This window comes from Montipora capricornis, chromosome 4 (assembly GCF_036669925.1).
Source record: "Montipora capricornis isolate CH-2021 chromosome 4, ASM3666992v2, whole genome shotgun sequence".
Taxonomy (NCBI): domain Eukaryota; kingdom Metazoa; phylum Cnidaria; class Anthozoa; order Scleractinia; family Acroporidae; genus Montipora; species Montipora capricornis.
Window position 1 is genome coordinate 30414275 of NC_090886.1, and position 15000 is coordinate 30429274.

At 40.6% G+C, this 15000-nt stretch overlaps 2 protein-coding genes, 2 non-coding genes and 1 pseudogene across 4 annotated transcripts; 3 read left to right on the forward strand and 2 right to left on the reverse strand.

The window, feature by feature from the left end:
• The first annotated feature begins 3324 nt into the window (after positions 1-3324).
• LOC138046514 (uncharacterized) lies at positions 3325-6756 on the forward strand. The gene is made up of 3 exons (XM_068893137.1): positions 3325-4456; positions 4741-5428; positions 5472-6756. The coding sequence occupies exons 1-3, from the start codon at positions 3325-3327 to the stop codon at positions 6754-6756; spliced, it is 3105 nt and encodes a 1034-aa protein (XP_068749238.1).
• Positions 6757-6766: 10 nt separating this feature from the next.
• Positions 6767-8487, forward strand: LOC138046515 (uncharacterized). The gene is made up of 2 exons (XM_068893138.1): positions 6767-7339; positions 7444-8487. The coding sequence occupies exons 1-2, from the start codon at positions 6767-6769 to the stop codon at positions 8485-8487; spliced, it is 1617 nt and encodes a 538-aa protein (XP_068749239.1).
• Positions 8488-9921: 1434 nt separating this feature from the next.
• Positions 9922-9994, reverse strand: Trnai-gau (transfer RNA isoleucine (anticodon GAU)). Its single transcript has one exon. It is a non-coding gene; the product is annotated as a tRNA-Ile (tRNA).
• A 1066-nt stretch (positions 9995-11060) lies between these two features.
• Trnai-gau (transfer RNA isoleucine (anticodon GAU)) lies at positions 11061-11133 on the reverse strand. Its single transcript has one exon. It is a non-coding gene; the product is annotated as a tRNA-Ile (tRNA).
• A 3392-nt stretch (positions 11134-14525) lies between these two features.
• Positions 14526-15000, forward strand: part of LOC138046516 (uncharacterized) — a 751-nt pseudogene continuing 276 nt past the window's right edge.

Sequence of the window (15000 nt, forward strand, 5' to 3'; positions counted from 1 at the left end):
AAATAAATGGATAATTTTTTATCCCAAACAAAACAATTATATTACTTTCAACAATCTAAAATCTAGTTTGTTTTATTTTCACACAGATAGTGGCAGAAGACAAACCAAGTGTGAAAAGTAAGTAACCAAAGCATGTTTTCTCAACACTCACTTTTGTTTATTTAATCAAGATGCTTGTTACTTTTCCTTTTCCTTCCTTCTTACCCAAGACAGCCCATACCTCCATAGTTAAAAAGTTTTAAAAAGGCAACAACCAATTATTCTTGTGATTTTTCTTCTTGCCTGTTTTCTATTTTGACCATTTGACTCCACTTCCACTTTCAGGCACACTTCCACGGAATCCCAAAAAGGCTCCATATTTTGTCAAATGACACTTTATTTAGTGTATGTATGTCAAAACTGAAGCGATATTACAGCAAAACTCAGGAGTCAAAGGATTAAGCTGTAGTTCTGGTGCTTATAGTTTCTCATTACTCTATGCTCTCCCATCCTTAAATTTTTAAATAAATCCTTCATGGTACCATGCATAATTAAGGGCATAAACTAGTATTAATAGACATTTTCTTTGCAACATTAAACAGATCTTTAAGAGATCAATGGTTATTTTCATTCTATTTCCCAATAAAAAAGTCAGGAAGTAGTAAATACTTCAACTACACTGTTCAGACAGAATCAACAACACAATGAAGTGTGCTTTGTGCTTGAATAGAAACCAACCATGGATGCACTAGCACAGCAAAACTCCCCAATCAAAATTCAACAATTCAGCATCAGCAAGAATACATTAATATCACCCACTACACTTAACTTTGAATACAACAACCAAGAATCTAACACCTTATCTATTGCATCCTTTTCTGACGTTGCTCCTACACAACTTGTACTTGTGAAAGACCATTTGCAGCACCTGTCAGCTACCAAAAATGTAGTTTTGCAGTCAAACCCAGTGAAAAGCCTTTATTAATGACCCATCTGGATATATAAAACTTGTGTTGTGGGGAAACCACGCCGACACATTGACCTGTTTGACAAAGTTCAAGTCAAAGTAAGCAATGAAGAGAGGTATTTAAATACCCCAAAAAATGAAAACAAGTGCACCATCTCCTCAGTGGCCAAATTTGCAGAAACACTCCATCCGGTACAAAACATCACAGCAAAGATCATTGGTGTGACAAACATGAACACCTACCTTACCTGCTGCTCTTGTAACAAGAGGGTCACCATGAAAGGAAAAGTTGCAATCTGTACCAACTGTACCATGTCTATGAAGACAACCAGTTGCAACCAACAATGGTTTTTGTTACGAGTTCGAATGTTTTGAGGAAAGGTAGTTTACAAACTAAACTGAACGCAGGATTGTCGGAACAACAAGAAGAAGATTTATTCCAGAATGAACGTAGTTTCCATGAAGTAAAACTTTGAACAACATGTATTCGACAAACTTAAACCGCCTTCGCCAACTTGAATAAACACGGCTAACGCCAACTCTCTTCGCTTGTGAAAAACCAGTTAGAAAAAACTTTGCTTGGACTCGTCTACTTATATACTCTCACAATAAGCTTCTAGAACTTTCTAAAATAGTGATCAACCTAATTATAGAAAGATTACAAAATACACCGATTTAGAAACGCTTCCGCACGAACCTAAAAATAAACAATCTACGAACTCTCGCGAAGCCCCTAGAAAGTAACGCTAGTCACGCAATGCTATTTTTCGTAACAGTTTCTAAAGATTTATATTCAAGACTCAACCATTCCAGAGACAAAAGATGAAGCTGGCAGTCTTCCACAACGAAGTGAAAAAACTATTTTTAATGTGTCACATCCATGATACTGGTTCAGAAGATGAAGTGTTCAAAAACCTCCTGGATTTGGAACTCATGAAAATAACTTATGACACTCAATCAAAGAAGCTCATTAAGAAGATAATCATTTGATCTCAGCATTTTTTGAAAACAAGAATTCTCAATTGGACCATAAAAATTTTATATAAATGTTCATTGTCTTGTATTACACTAAAATCTTTTGTTACTTAAAAAAAAATTATATGCTAGATTCTAGTTGTTAATAAGTTCCACTTCATGGTTGCTAATGTTCTATTGAGTTCAATTATGGCATTTAGCACTTTCCTTTAGATGAAAGAGACGTTTCTTAACAGTTTAACAAAAACCTTATTCAAGTTAAAAGTTAATAAAGTCTTGTTCAGCTCCTAACATCATCTGCCTCTTTACTGTACAATATTTTCCATTTAGCCTTCACCTCCTCTGCAGATGTTTCCCTGTGGTTTACACTGCATAATGGGTACCCACCCATTCATCCCCTCTTTTGTATAAAGCCTGCGAATAATTACTACCAGTTTGAAGATATTAGTCAGATCAAATATGAATAAATTAACGTCCTCTGTCCGCCAAACTTTCGATTGTTTGATAGAAACTAGTCTTTAATCAAATGAAACCATGTTGTCTCGCAGTGATAAGCGCAAATTTCTATTGCGTCGAAAAGCCTGAAAAATTTTCAGGACTTCAAGGGGATTTGAACCCACGACCTCGCGATATCGGTGCGATGCTCTAACCAACTGAGCTATGAAGCCACTGACATTGGGAGCTGGTCACTTCTGAGTTCACAACTTCCCATGATCAGTAACTATGAGTGAAAGATATATATGATATATACTCTCACAATAAGCTTCTAGAACTTTCTAAAATGGTAATCAAGCTAATTATGGAAAGATTACAAAATACACCGATTTAGAAACGCTTACGCACAAACCTAAAAATAAACAATCTACGAACTCTCACGAAGCCCCTAGAAAGTAACGCTAGTCATGCAATGCTATTTGTCGTAACAGTTTCTAAAGATTTATATTCAAGACTCAACCATCCCAGAGACAAAAGATGAAGCTTGCAGTCTTCCACAATGAAGTGAAAAAACTATTTTTAATGTGTCACTGTCTGATAATAGTCATTGTAACGCAACACAAGTCAAAGTGTGACATATATTTAGTAATGATAGATAACACATGTTAGTGAAACAGAGTATATTGCATTATGATAGCGTGAGATAAGGGTAACCGCAAACCCTTCGGTAACCACAGTGTTATTGTATTTCAATATTGAAAAAGGCTATTGATGTAAAGGCTTTTAGGCCAGATTGAATGACGAACGAACGAGTGTAGTAGGATCTAGTAGGCTTCGAAAGTGTGATCGAGTAAATAAAACGCAATATTTAACCAGAAAGATACAGTCCTTTTGATCGGGAACTAGCGCCGGGAGATACTCCCGTACACTTGGTCCTTCGAGCCGGAGATATTTTGACTCCAGAAGAAATGACAGAGCTTGTAAAAGCAAAGCGAAAGACGAGAGGTGGACATAAGGCCTATGTGACACAGATTCTTCCCAAAGCAAAGGAGCTTGTTGCAACTGGACATTGTACACCAGAAACACGACCAAGATTTACGAAATTGAAGGCAAGTCTAGAGGAACAGTTAACCAGCCTTCGACAGCTAGATGAAGAGATTTTGAATGGCCTCGTGAGCGTGGAGGGTGTAACCGACGAAGAAATAGCCGAAGAAGTTCGTACCGCTGGTGATCTGAAAGGAGAAATCAGCGCAACAATTACTTGCTTGGATGACCTTCTTAGGCCTAAATCGTCTGGCGGTCATCATAAAGAGCACATACAGAGCGCGACTGTTAGTGAAAGTCCACAAGTTAGTCCAGCCACTTCTCAACCTAATATACGTGTCAGGCTTCCAAAATTAGAGGCAAAGCGGTTTAATGGCAAAATCGAGGAGTGGCAAGAGTTCTGGGACTGCTATGAAAGTTCCATCGACTCGAATACAGCCCTTTCGAGTGTCGATAAATTTACGTATCTTCGCAGTCTCTTAGGTGGAGCCGCACAAAAAGCCATTGCTGGACTTGCCCTTACAATGGCAAATTATCAAGTCGCCATTGACTTATTGAAGGAAAGATTCGGGAAGGCTATTGTGATTGAAAGAGCGCACATAAACGATCTCTTGAACGTAAGCCCAGTATACTACGACAAGGACACAGTAGGCCTTCGAAGACTCTATGACACATTAGAAGTCCATCATCGAGGACTGAAGGCCCTAAATGTGGAATCTACTACTTACGAAGGAATTGTTGTGCCTGCCATTATTGGCAAGCTACCGGAAGGGGTGCGATTGCAGATCACGCGAGGAAAGAACCATCACAAATGGAAAATGGAGGATCTGTTAAGGGAACTTTTGACTGAACTTGAATTGAAGGAAGAACATTGTGTCGCAACTAGGAATCCCAATCCACGGGATAAGGACAAGGGAGGACGAACAGGCATAGGATTGAACTCTGCAAGCGCCTTACTGGCGAAAACGAACGATTTTTGTGCGTATTGTAAGGGTGGGCATGCCCACCAAGACTGTATGAATGTGAAATCTGTAGAGGAGAGAAAACATCTTTTACGTAAGTATGCTAGATGTTTTATTTGCGCCCGAAAGGGCCATATGTCGCGTGATTGTAAGTCGAGAATATCCTGTAGTGTTTGCATGGGAAAACATCATGTTTCTATTTGTGATGAGGGGAATAGCACGCAATCGAATCATTTTGGTCGCGCTCGCAACAGTGATCGCATTGGCGCTGTGCGTTCTGACAATTCCGGCCACGCCTTCACTGTTCAACCCATAGGATCCGGGGGAGCGATGCGATACAAGGTGCAGAGGCGATTGCTAGTCCCGCTTTTCATGTAGGGTTCGTGGGGAAAGTTGCCTTGCAAACCGCGCAAGCTGTCGTTAAGGGTGATAGTAAGAGCGTAAGAGTGCGAGTGTTATTTGACGCAGGTAGCCACCGTTCCTTTATTACATCCCGAGCGGCCCAATCGGCGGGGCTACCGATAAAAGGCAAGGAATGGATCGAAATAAGCACGTTTGGCCAGCAAACGAAGGATTGTGGGATGAGAGCAGTATACGAGTTGGACGTGTCTCCTCTGCAGGGAGGGGAGAGAGTCAAAATCGAAGCGTATGAGTCCCCTACTATAGCGGAAATTAGAAATCAACATATCGAAATCAGGAAAGGCGATTATCCTCATTTGCAGGGCCTCTGGTTTTCGGACGTGAATCGTAAAAACAAAGTTCTGGGCATTGATTTACTGATCGGGGCGGATTACCTTTGGTCATTTCAAAGGGGAAGAACCATACGGGGGGAGGCTGATCAGCCAGTTGCCGTGGAAACGTGTCTGGCATGGGCGTTGTCAGGCCCAATGAAGGGGGTCCCCGATGGTTCGCAAATCAGTGTTAGTTTCATCGGGCAAGTAATGCCAAGACATAACAAAGAATTAGAGGAGGGCGTGCAAAAATTGTGGGATCTAGAAACCCTTGGCATTAGAGAAGAAAACGAGGTTCACGAGGCTTTAAAGGACGGCATTTCGTTCAATGGAGAGAGGAGAATCTCATGAACCTCTTCCAATCAATTATCGCAACAGTTTCAAACGCCTGAAGGGACAGATTGAAAGGTTGAAAAATGACCCCGATGTTTTGAAAGCCTATGACGCTGTCATCAAAGAGCAAGCCGCACTTGGCATTTTCGAAAGAGTTCCAGAACTAGAAACGCCAGAAAAGATCGATTACCTGCCACATCACCCAGTTATTTGGAAAGAAGCCAAAACCACAAAACTAAGAGTGGTAAATGACACGTCTTCAAAGGAAGGGAAAAAGGGAGTTTCACTGAACGATTGTTTACACGTAGGCCCCGCTTTGTCGCCATTGTTATATGAGATCCTAATCCGATTTAGAGAGAGACCCATTGCATTGGTGTGTGATATTGAGAAGGCTTTTCTCAATATTGAAATCAGTTTACGTGACCGTGATTGTTTGCGATTTTTGTGGGTAAACAATGTTGACAGTGAACATGTAGACCCGGTGGTGTACAGGTTCTGTCGCGTTGTGTTCGGGGTAAATTGTTCTCCCTTTCTCCTTAATGCTACATTGCAGTATCATTTGGACACGTTTATCGAAGTTGACCCAGAGTTCGTGCGAATGATGAAAAGAAGCTTTTACGTGGACGATCTCGTGTCCGGAGAGAAGACCACCCAAGATGCCATCCAATTGCATGACAAAGCACAAACAAGATTAGCACTTGGAGGTTTCAAATTGACGAAATGGCTGACTAATAGTCAAGAGTTGAGAACAAAAATAGCACAGTGTGAATTGCGTGACGAACCAAACGTAAACAAGCAGATTGCAAACGCCGACGAAAGTTATGCGAAAGAAATGCTCGGGGTAAAAGTGGGAACGAGATGTGAAAAGGTGCTGGGGCTGTCATGGAATTGCGATCAAGATTTATTCGTTTTTGAATTGACCGAATTAGTGAAAAGGGCAGACGGGTTGCCTGTGACGAAACGGAGCATTTTGAAAGTTGTGGCTGGGTTGTATGATCCGCTGGGAGTAACTGGCCCTGTAGTTGTGAGTGTTAGGGTGCTGTTTCAAGAGTTGTGTGCAAATAAAGTTGACTGGGATGACGAGTTAAAGGATGAGGAGAGGAAACGTTGGATCGGGTGGTTGGACGATCTAAGAACCGCAAAGGAGATCTCTGTACCCAGATGTGTGTATCACATGTGTCAATGTCCCGTCAACTGTTCCCTGCATGGGTTTGCTGACGCCAGTATCAAGGCATATTGTGCCGTGGTTTATTTCGTGTGTGAGGCCTATGGTGCTGTCCATGTGACACTGCTGACCTCTAAGACCAGAGTTGAAATTGACAATTCCTAGATTGGAGTTAATGTCGGGCAGAATATTAGCAAGACTCATGGATACGGTGAAGAATGCGCTTAAAGAGGAAGTGCACATCACAGGCACGTGCCAGTGGCTAGATAGCAAGACAGCGCTTTGGTGGATCAACAACAAGGGTGAGTGGAAGCAGTTTGTTCGCCAGCGTGTTAACGAAATCTTGAGGTTGACGCGGAAGGAAGATTGGGCGCACTGCCCAGGAGAGCAAAATCCAGCAGACGTAGGATCAAGAGGGGAGCGAGCTTCAAAGTTAAAGGAAAATGAATTGTGGTGGAAAGGTCCATATTGGTTGTCCGGACCACAGAATGCTTGGCCAGTGTCAAAGATATGCGAAACTTCGGAAAGCACAGAAGAAGAAAAGAAAGTGATTGTAACATTGACTAACGTAGAAGCGAAAGGCGAAATCTCGAATGTGATTGACATCAAGAGGTTTAGTCGGCTGGGCAAGCTGCTAAGAGTTACTGTGTGGGTGAGACGATTTCTGCACAATCTGCGGACAGCAAAAATTGACGCAAAAGGAAGAGTTTGTGAGTTACAAGGGCAAGAAATTGTGGATGCACAGCGAGTGTGGATCGAATTTTCCCAAGCAGAATTGAAAAGGAGTAGAAATTACGAAGATCTGGCCAAGAATCTGAAATTGCACGACTGCAACGGAATTCTGAGATGCAGTGGAAGATTGCAAAATTCGGATTTGGAACCCGAGGCACAGCATCCATTGTAATTCCGAGGGATCACCACTTTACTAGACTTGTCATCGAAGAATGCAACAGAACAGTGCTTCACACTGGAGTCCGGTCAACTGTTGGGGAACTGAGGTCGCGATTTTGGATTCCAAAGGGTAGACAACTTGTTAAGGTTTTACGAGAATGCGTGACCTGTAAAAGGCAACAGGGAAAACCCTTCGCATCTCCCCTGGAGGCTGCACTTCCAGACTTCAGAGTTAGGGAGGCCATACCCTTCTGTAAGGTAGGTGGAGATTTTGCTGGTCCCTTGTTTGTAAAGTCGCCCACGGGAGAAATGGTGAAGTCTTACATTGCCTTGTTCACATGTTGTGTGACACGAGCCGTTCATCTCGACCTCGTGACAGACCTGAGTGCAAGTACTTTTGTTCAATGCCTGCGTAGATTCGCAGCACGGAGAGGAACCCCGTCGTTGATAATTTCCGACAACGCCAAGACCTTTAAAGCAGCAGAGAAGTGGTTAAGGCGACTGCATGATGATCAAGAGGTACGAGAGCATTTAGAGAGTAACCGAATCGACTGGAGGTTCAATTTAGAGCGGGCACCCTGGTGGGGTGGATTTTACGAGCGCTTGATTGGCACAGCGAAACGTTGTCTTCGAAAGGTTTTCGGTAACGCAAGACTCAATTCAGACGAAATTCTTACTGTTTTGATGGAACTAGAAGCGACCCTAAATCTGCGTCCTCTAACGTATGAGTACGATGAAATTGGAGCGGAAATGCTCACTCCATCACACCTTATCTATGGACGTCGATTGCTGAATCTGCCAGAGCTGAGAAACGATCTTGAAGAAAGTGAAACGAGTTTACTTAGGAGATTTAGATACCTAGCCAGAATGAGGACTCATTTTTGGAATCGATGGAGAAAGGAGTATCTGACGGATTTGAGAGAACATCACCGAAGTAAGAAAGAAAGTCACGTCAAGGTGAACATCAGTGATGTTTTTTTGTTTTGGTGCATGAGGACAATGTGAAGAGGTCTGACTGGAAGATGGGAAAGGTGTTGGAGCGTATTGTGGGCAAGGATGGTGTTGTAAGAGGTGCTAAGTTGAAACTGATAACCAAGGGCAAACCTGTCATTGTTAGCAGAGCAGTACAAAAGCTGTATCCATTGGAGGTAAGTTGTGTGATGAAAGAAGTGAGTGAGAACGACAGCGGTCAGCACAACGGGAATCGAGCGGGAAATGCAGAGAAACGACTGTGTATGGGGAGGAAAATCCCACGGCGTGCGACAGCGCTGGATTCTCGTTGGAAAACACGAGCCATGCTTGATCACTGATCGGTTGTTAGCACTTATGCGATTGACTTGGTTTTCTGAGTGGTGCTTGACCCTGACAAGTCAAGGGGGGGAGTGTGTCTGATAATAGTCATTGTAACGCAACACAGGTCAAAGTGTGACATATATTTAGTAATGATAGATAAGAAACACATGTTAGTGAAACAGAGTATATTGCATTATGATAGCGTGAGATAAGGGTAACCGCAAACCCTTCGGTAACCACAGTGTTATTGTATTTCAATATTGAAAAAGGCTATTGATGTAAAGGCTTTTAGGCCAGATTGAATGACGAAGGAACGAGTGTAGTAGGATCTAGTAGGCTTCGAAAGTGTAATCGAGTAAATAAAACGCAATATTTAACCAGAAAGATACAGTCCTTTTGATCGGGAACTAGCGCCAGGAGATATTCCCGTACAGTCACATCCAATATACTGGCTCAGAAGATGACGTGCTCAAAAACCTCCTGGATTTGGAACTCGTGAAAATAAGTTATGACACTCAATCAAAGAAGCTCATTGAGAAGATAATCATTTGATCTCAGCATTTTTTGAAAACAAGAATTCTCAATTGGACCATAAAAATTTCATATAAATGTTCATTGTCTTGTATTACACTAAAATCTTTTGTTACTTAAAAAAAAATTATATGCTAGATTCTAGTTGTTAATAAGTTCCACTTCATGGTTGCTAATGTTCTATTGAGTTCAATTATGGCATTTAGCACTTTCCTTTAGATGAAAGAGACGTTTCTTAACAGTTTAACAAAAACCTTATTCAAGTTAAAAGTTAATAAAGTCTTGTTCAGCTCCTAACATCATCTGCCTCTTTACTGTACAATATTTTCCATTTAGCCTTCACCTGCTCTGCAGATGTTTCCCTGTGGTTTACACTTATTTACCTCACACTGCATAATGGGTACCCACCCATTCATCCCCTCTTTCGTATAAAGCCTGCGAATAATTACTACTAGTTTGAAGATATTAGTCAGATCAAATATGAATAAATTAACGTCCTCTGTCCGCCAAACTTTCGATTGTTTGATAGAAACTAGTCTTTAATCAAATGAAACCATGTTGTCTCGCAGTGATAAGTGCAATTTCTATTGCGTCGAAAAGCCTGAAAAATTTTCAGGACTTCAACAGGATTTGAACCTGCGACCTTGCAATATCGGTGCGATGCTCTAACCAACTGAGCTATGAAGCCACTGACGTTGGGAGCTGGTCACTTCTGAGTTCACAACTTCCCATGATCAGTAACTATGAGTGAAAGATATATATGATATATACTCTCACAATAAGCTTCTAGAACTTTCTAAAATAGTAATCAAGCTAATTATAGAAAGATTACAAAATACACCGATGTAGAAATGCTTAGGCACGAACCTAAAAATAAACAATCTACGAACTCTCGCGAAGCCTCTACAAAGTAACGCTAGTCACGCAATGCTATTTTTCGTAACAGTTTCTAAAGATTTATATTCAAGACTCAACCATTCCAGAGACAAAAGATGAAGCTGGCAGTCTTCCACAACGAAGTGAAAAAACTATTTTTAATGTGTCACATCCATGATACTGGTTCAGAAGATGAAGTGTTCAAAAACCTCCTGGATTTGGAACTCATGAAAATAACTTATGACACTCAATCAAAGAAGCTCATTAAGAAGATAATCATTTGATCTCAGCATTTTTTGAAAACAAGAATTCTCAATTGGACCATAAAAATTTTATATAAATGTTCATTGTCTTGTATTACACTAAAATCTTTTGTTACTTAAAAAAAAATTATATGCTAGATTCTAGTTGTTAATAAGTTCCACTTCATGGTTGCTAATGTTCTATTGAGTTCAATTATGGCATTTAGCACTTTCCTTTAGATGAAAGAGACGTTTCTTAACAGTTTAACAAAAACCTTATTCAAGTTAAAAGTTAATAAAGTCTTGTTCAGCTCCTAACATCATCTGCCTCTTTACTGTACAATATTTTCCATTTAGCCTTCACCTGCTCTGCAGATGTTTCCCTGTGGTTTACACTTATTTACCTCACACTGCATAATGGGTACCCACCCATTCATCCCCTCTTTCGTATAAAGCCTGCGAATAATTACTACTAGTTTGAAGATATTAGTCAGATCAAATATGAATAAATTAACGTCCTCTGTCCGCCAAACTTTCGATTGTTTGATAGAAACTAGTCTTTAATCAAATGAAACCATGTTGTCTCGCAGTGATAAGTGCAATTTCTATTGCGTCGAAAAGCCTGAAAAATTTTCAGGACTTCAACAGGATTTGAACCTGCGACCTTGCAATATCGGTGCGATGCTCTAACCAACTGAGCTATGAAGTCACTGACGTTGGGAGCTGGTCACTTCTGAGTTCACAACTTCCCATGATCAGTAACTATGAGTGAAAGATATATATGATATATACTCTCACAATAAGCTTCTAGAACTTTCTAAAATAGTAATCAAGCTAATTATAGAAAGATTACAAAATACACCGATGTAGAAATGCTTAGGCACGAACCTAAAAATAAACAATCTACGAACTCTCGCGAAGCCTCTACAAAGTAACGCTAGTCACGCAATGCTATTTTTCGTAACAGTTTCTAAAGATTTATATTCAAGACTCAACCATCCCAGAGACAAAAGATGAAGCTTGCAGTCTTCCACAATGAAGTGAAAAAACTATTTTTAATTTGTCACATCCATGATACTGGCTCAGAAGATGACGTGCTCAAAAACCTCCTGGATTTGGAACTCGTGAAAATAAGTTATGACACTCAATCAAAGAAGCTCATTGAGAAGATAATCATTTGATCTCAGCATTTTTTGAAAACAAGAATTCTCAATTGGACCATAAAAATTTCATATAAATGTTCATTGTCTTGTATTACACTAAAATGTTTTGTTACTTAAAAAAAAAATTATATGCTAGATTCTAGTTGTTAATAAGTTCCACTTCATGGTTGCTAATGTTCTATTGAGTTCAATTATGGCATTTAGCACTTTCCTTTAAATGAAAGAGACGTTTCTTAACAGTTTAACAAAAACCTTATTCAAGTTAAAAGTTAATAAAGTCTTGTTCAGCTCCTAACATCATCTGCCTCTTTACTGTACAATATTTTCCATTTAGCCTTCACCTCCTCTGCAGATGTTTCCCTGTGGTTTACACTTATTTACCTCACACTGCATAATGGGTACCCACCCATTCATTCTCTCTTTCGTATAAAGCCTGCGAATGATTACTAAATCAAATGAAACCATGTTGTCTCGCAGTGATGAGCGCAAATTCCATTGTGTCGAGAAGCCTGAAAAATTTTTCAGGACTTCAAGGGGATTTGAACCCGCGACTTCGCGATACCGGTGCGATGCTCTAACCAACTGAGCTATGAAGTCACTTCTGAGTTCACAACTTTCCGTGATCAGTAGTTACGAGTGAAAGATATATATGAAATACATCGCACTGGTATCGCGAGGTCACGGGTTCAAATCCCGTTGAAGTCCTGAAAAATTTTTTAGGCTTCTTGACGCAATAGAAATTTGCACTCATCACTGCAAGACAACATGGTTTCATTTGATTTCATACCCGCAGTGCAATATATGATGTATTTCATATATATCTTAAACTAGTCTTTATTTCATTTTATCATTGCTTTGACACTGCAATGATTAATTTACAATTTGTAATTATCATTTTCTATGACTTTCCAGGCCTGGAAAATGAAATTCTTAAATTCCATGGCCTGTACGAACCCTGTTCAGGCCATTCAACAGAACTGAATCCAGCAAACCAACGACCACCACATCTGCAACGCAACCGGTATCCAATACAACATGGGAGGCATGGTGGCCTCTTGGTTAGTGTGCTTGACTCCAGATCGGGTCCTGGCCAGGGACATTGTGTTGTGTTCTCGGGCAAGACACTTTACTCTCATGGTGCCTCTCTTCACCCAGGTGTATAAATATAATAATTTAATATAATTTAATGCTTGGGGTAACCCTGCGATGGACTAGCATCCCATCCAGGTGGGAGTAGAAATACTCCTAGTCGCTTCATGCTGCAGTAACTGGAGATAAGCACCGGCCTGATGGGCCTGATGGGCCTTCTAGGCTCGTAGTAGACTTTACCTTACCAATACAACATGTCCAAAGTGAAGTACTTTGCACAAGCTGAAGGGAAAACAATACAGCCTGAAGCCGCTGCCATTTTCAGGTAGGTACTTTAAGTTCAGCCAGCCATTTCTGCTAAACAAGTTTTTTCTGTTCCGAGCCAACTTAAGGCCCGGCCAAACAGATCAAAATCATTGGACGATGCTGCACAGTGTTGAATGAGGTGGCCAAACGAATGCAACATGTTGGATTCAACACTTGGAATTGAGAGCTCTGGGTACAAAATCTACCCACAATCCAAACGCGCTCCATATTTGTTTGCAAAAATGGCACACCATCGATCGACTGCGAAGAGGTGTTTGCTCCGCTTGGAATGTTGGAAGAGGAGGATGACAGAGTCACAAAAAGAGGAAAGACTAGACGCTGGATAAAGCGAAGGGAGGAAAAGGGATATTTCACCAATATAGTGAGAGAGTTAATGATTGAAGAAACAGCTTATCGTGAGATGAGGCAAATGAATCATGAAGATTTTGAAAGGATATTGAAAGCTATTGAACCTGACATAACCCCACGTCAAGTGATGGGAGGTCACAAAGTGAAAGTTGCAGCCAAAAGGTGACACTAACTATATGATTCCTTTCTACAGGAGAAACATACTGATCACTAAGTTTCCAGTTTCGTATTTCGAGAGCAGCTATACTGTAGCTTACATTGTGGATGAAGTTTGCTAAGCCATCATCAAAAATCTTGGGCCAGTTTGCATTAAACTCCCTTCATCACACAAAGAGTGGCTGGCTATCACCTCAAAATTTGAGGAGCAATGGAACTACCCAAACTGTCTGGGAGCAATAGATGGGAAGCACATTGTAACTCAACCAACTCCAAATTCCGGTTCACATTATTGCTATTACAAACATACACATTCCACTGTTTTAATGACCATAGCTGGTCCAGACTGTGAATGCTTGTATGAAGACTATGGTACAAATGGGAGGGTGTCAGATGGACAAGAAACCTTTAGATCACAAAATCTTTGAAAATTACAGACCGATCTCAAACCTTACAGTAGTCTCAAAAATCATTGAAAAAGTCGTGGGTGTGCGCTTACATGAGAACTTGCTAAGTAACCACCTTCACGAGCCACTACAGTCGGTGTACAAGCCTTTTCATAGCTGTGAAACTGCTCTTGTACGCGTCCATAATGATGTCATGCGTGCTATTGATAATCGTCAGTGCGTTATACTTCTTCTTCTTGATCTGTCTGCTGCCTTCAACACCGTCGCCCATGAAATCCTGCTTAACAGATTAAACTCTAAATTTGGAATCAGCGGAACTGCTCTCAACTGGTTTCAATCTTACCTTACTGGTCCCACTCAATCTGTTCTGATTAATGGGAATAAATCACAACCTCGTAACCTCAGTTGTGGAGTACCCCAAGGCTCTGTGCTTGGACCTATCCTCTATTTATTGTATACTGCACCATTAGCTGACTTATTTCGACACCATAACTTGCAATTTCACCTCTATGCTGACGATACGCAACGTTTCCTTTTCAACAAATAATGACCTGGAACTGACTGAGGTTGTTGAATGTATTGAGTTATGCCTGACTGATTTGGACTAATGGATGAGTATCAACAAACTAAAATTGAATAAAGAGAAAACTGAGTTTCTCTTTATTCACTCAAAGTTTAGACTACAGCACTGCTTGCCGTCAATATGCTTTGGTCAAGACGCCGTCCAGCCTTCTCAAACTGCCAGGTATATTGGTGTCACTTTTGACAGTACCATGTCAATGCTGCCCATATTAATACCATATGTAAATCTGCATTCTATCACCTTCGTAATCTATCACGTATCACAAAATTTATATCAACGGAAACTGCCAAAATACTTGTGCATGCCTTTATCTCATCCAAACTTGACCACTACAACTCTTTTCTGTACTTCTGTACAATCTTCCGAAATATGCTGTTAAAAAACTACAGTATGTACAAAATGCCGCCGCGCACTTAATAACTTTTTCCTCGAAATTCAACCATATTACTCCCATCTTGAAAGATCTACACTGGTTACCAATTAATGAACGCATAAAGTTTGAG

Coding starts and splice junctions, on each gene's coding strand:
- LOC138046514 (XM_068893137.1), top strand. CDS start 3,325: ATGACAGAGCTTGTAAAAGCAAAGCGAAAGACGAGAGGTGGACATAAG. Junction 4,457..4,740: donor GGAGAGAAAACATCTTTTAC/GTAAGTATGCTA, acceptor CTTTTCATGTAG/GGTTCGTGGGGAAAGTTGCC. Junction 5,429..5,471: donor GGCATTTCGTTCAATGGAGA/GAGGAGAATCTC, acceptor TTATCGCAACAG/TTTCAAACGCCTGAAGGGAC.
- LOC138046515 (XM_068893138.1), top strand. CDS start 6,767: ATGTCGGGCAGAATATTAGCAAGACTCATGGATACGGTGAAGAATGCG. Junction 7,340..7,443: donor AAATTGTGGATGCACAGCGA/GTGTGGATCGAA, acceptor TCTGAGATGCAG/TGGAAGATTGCAAAATTCGG.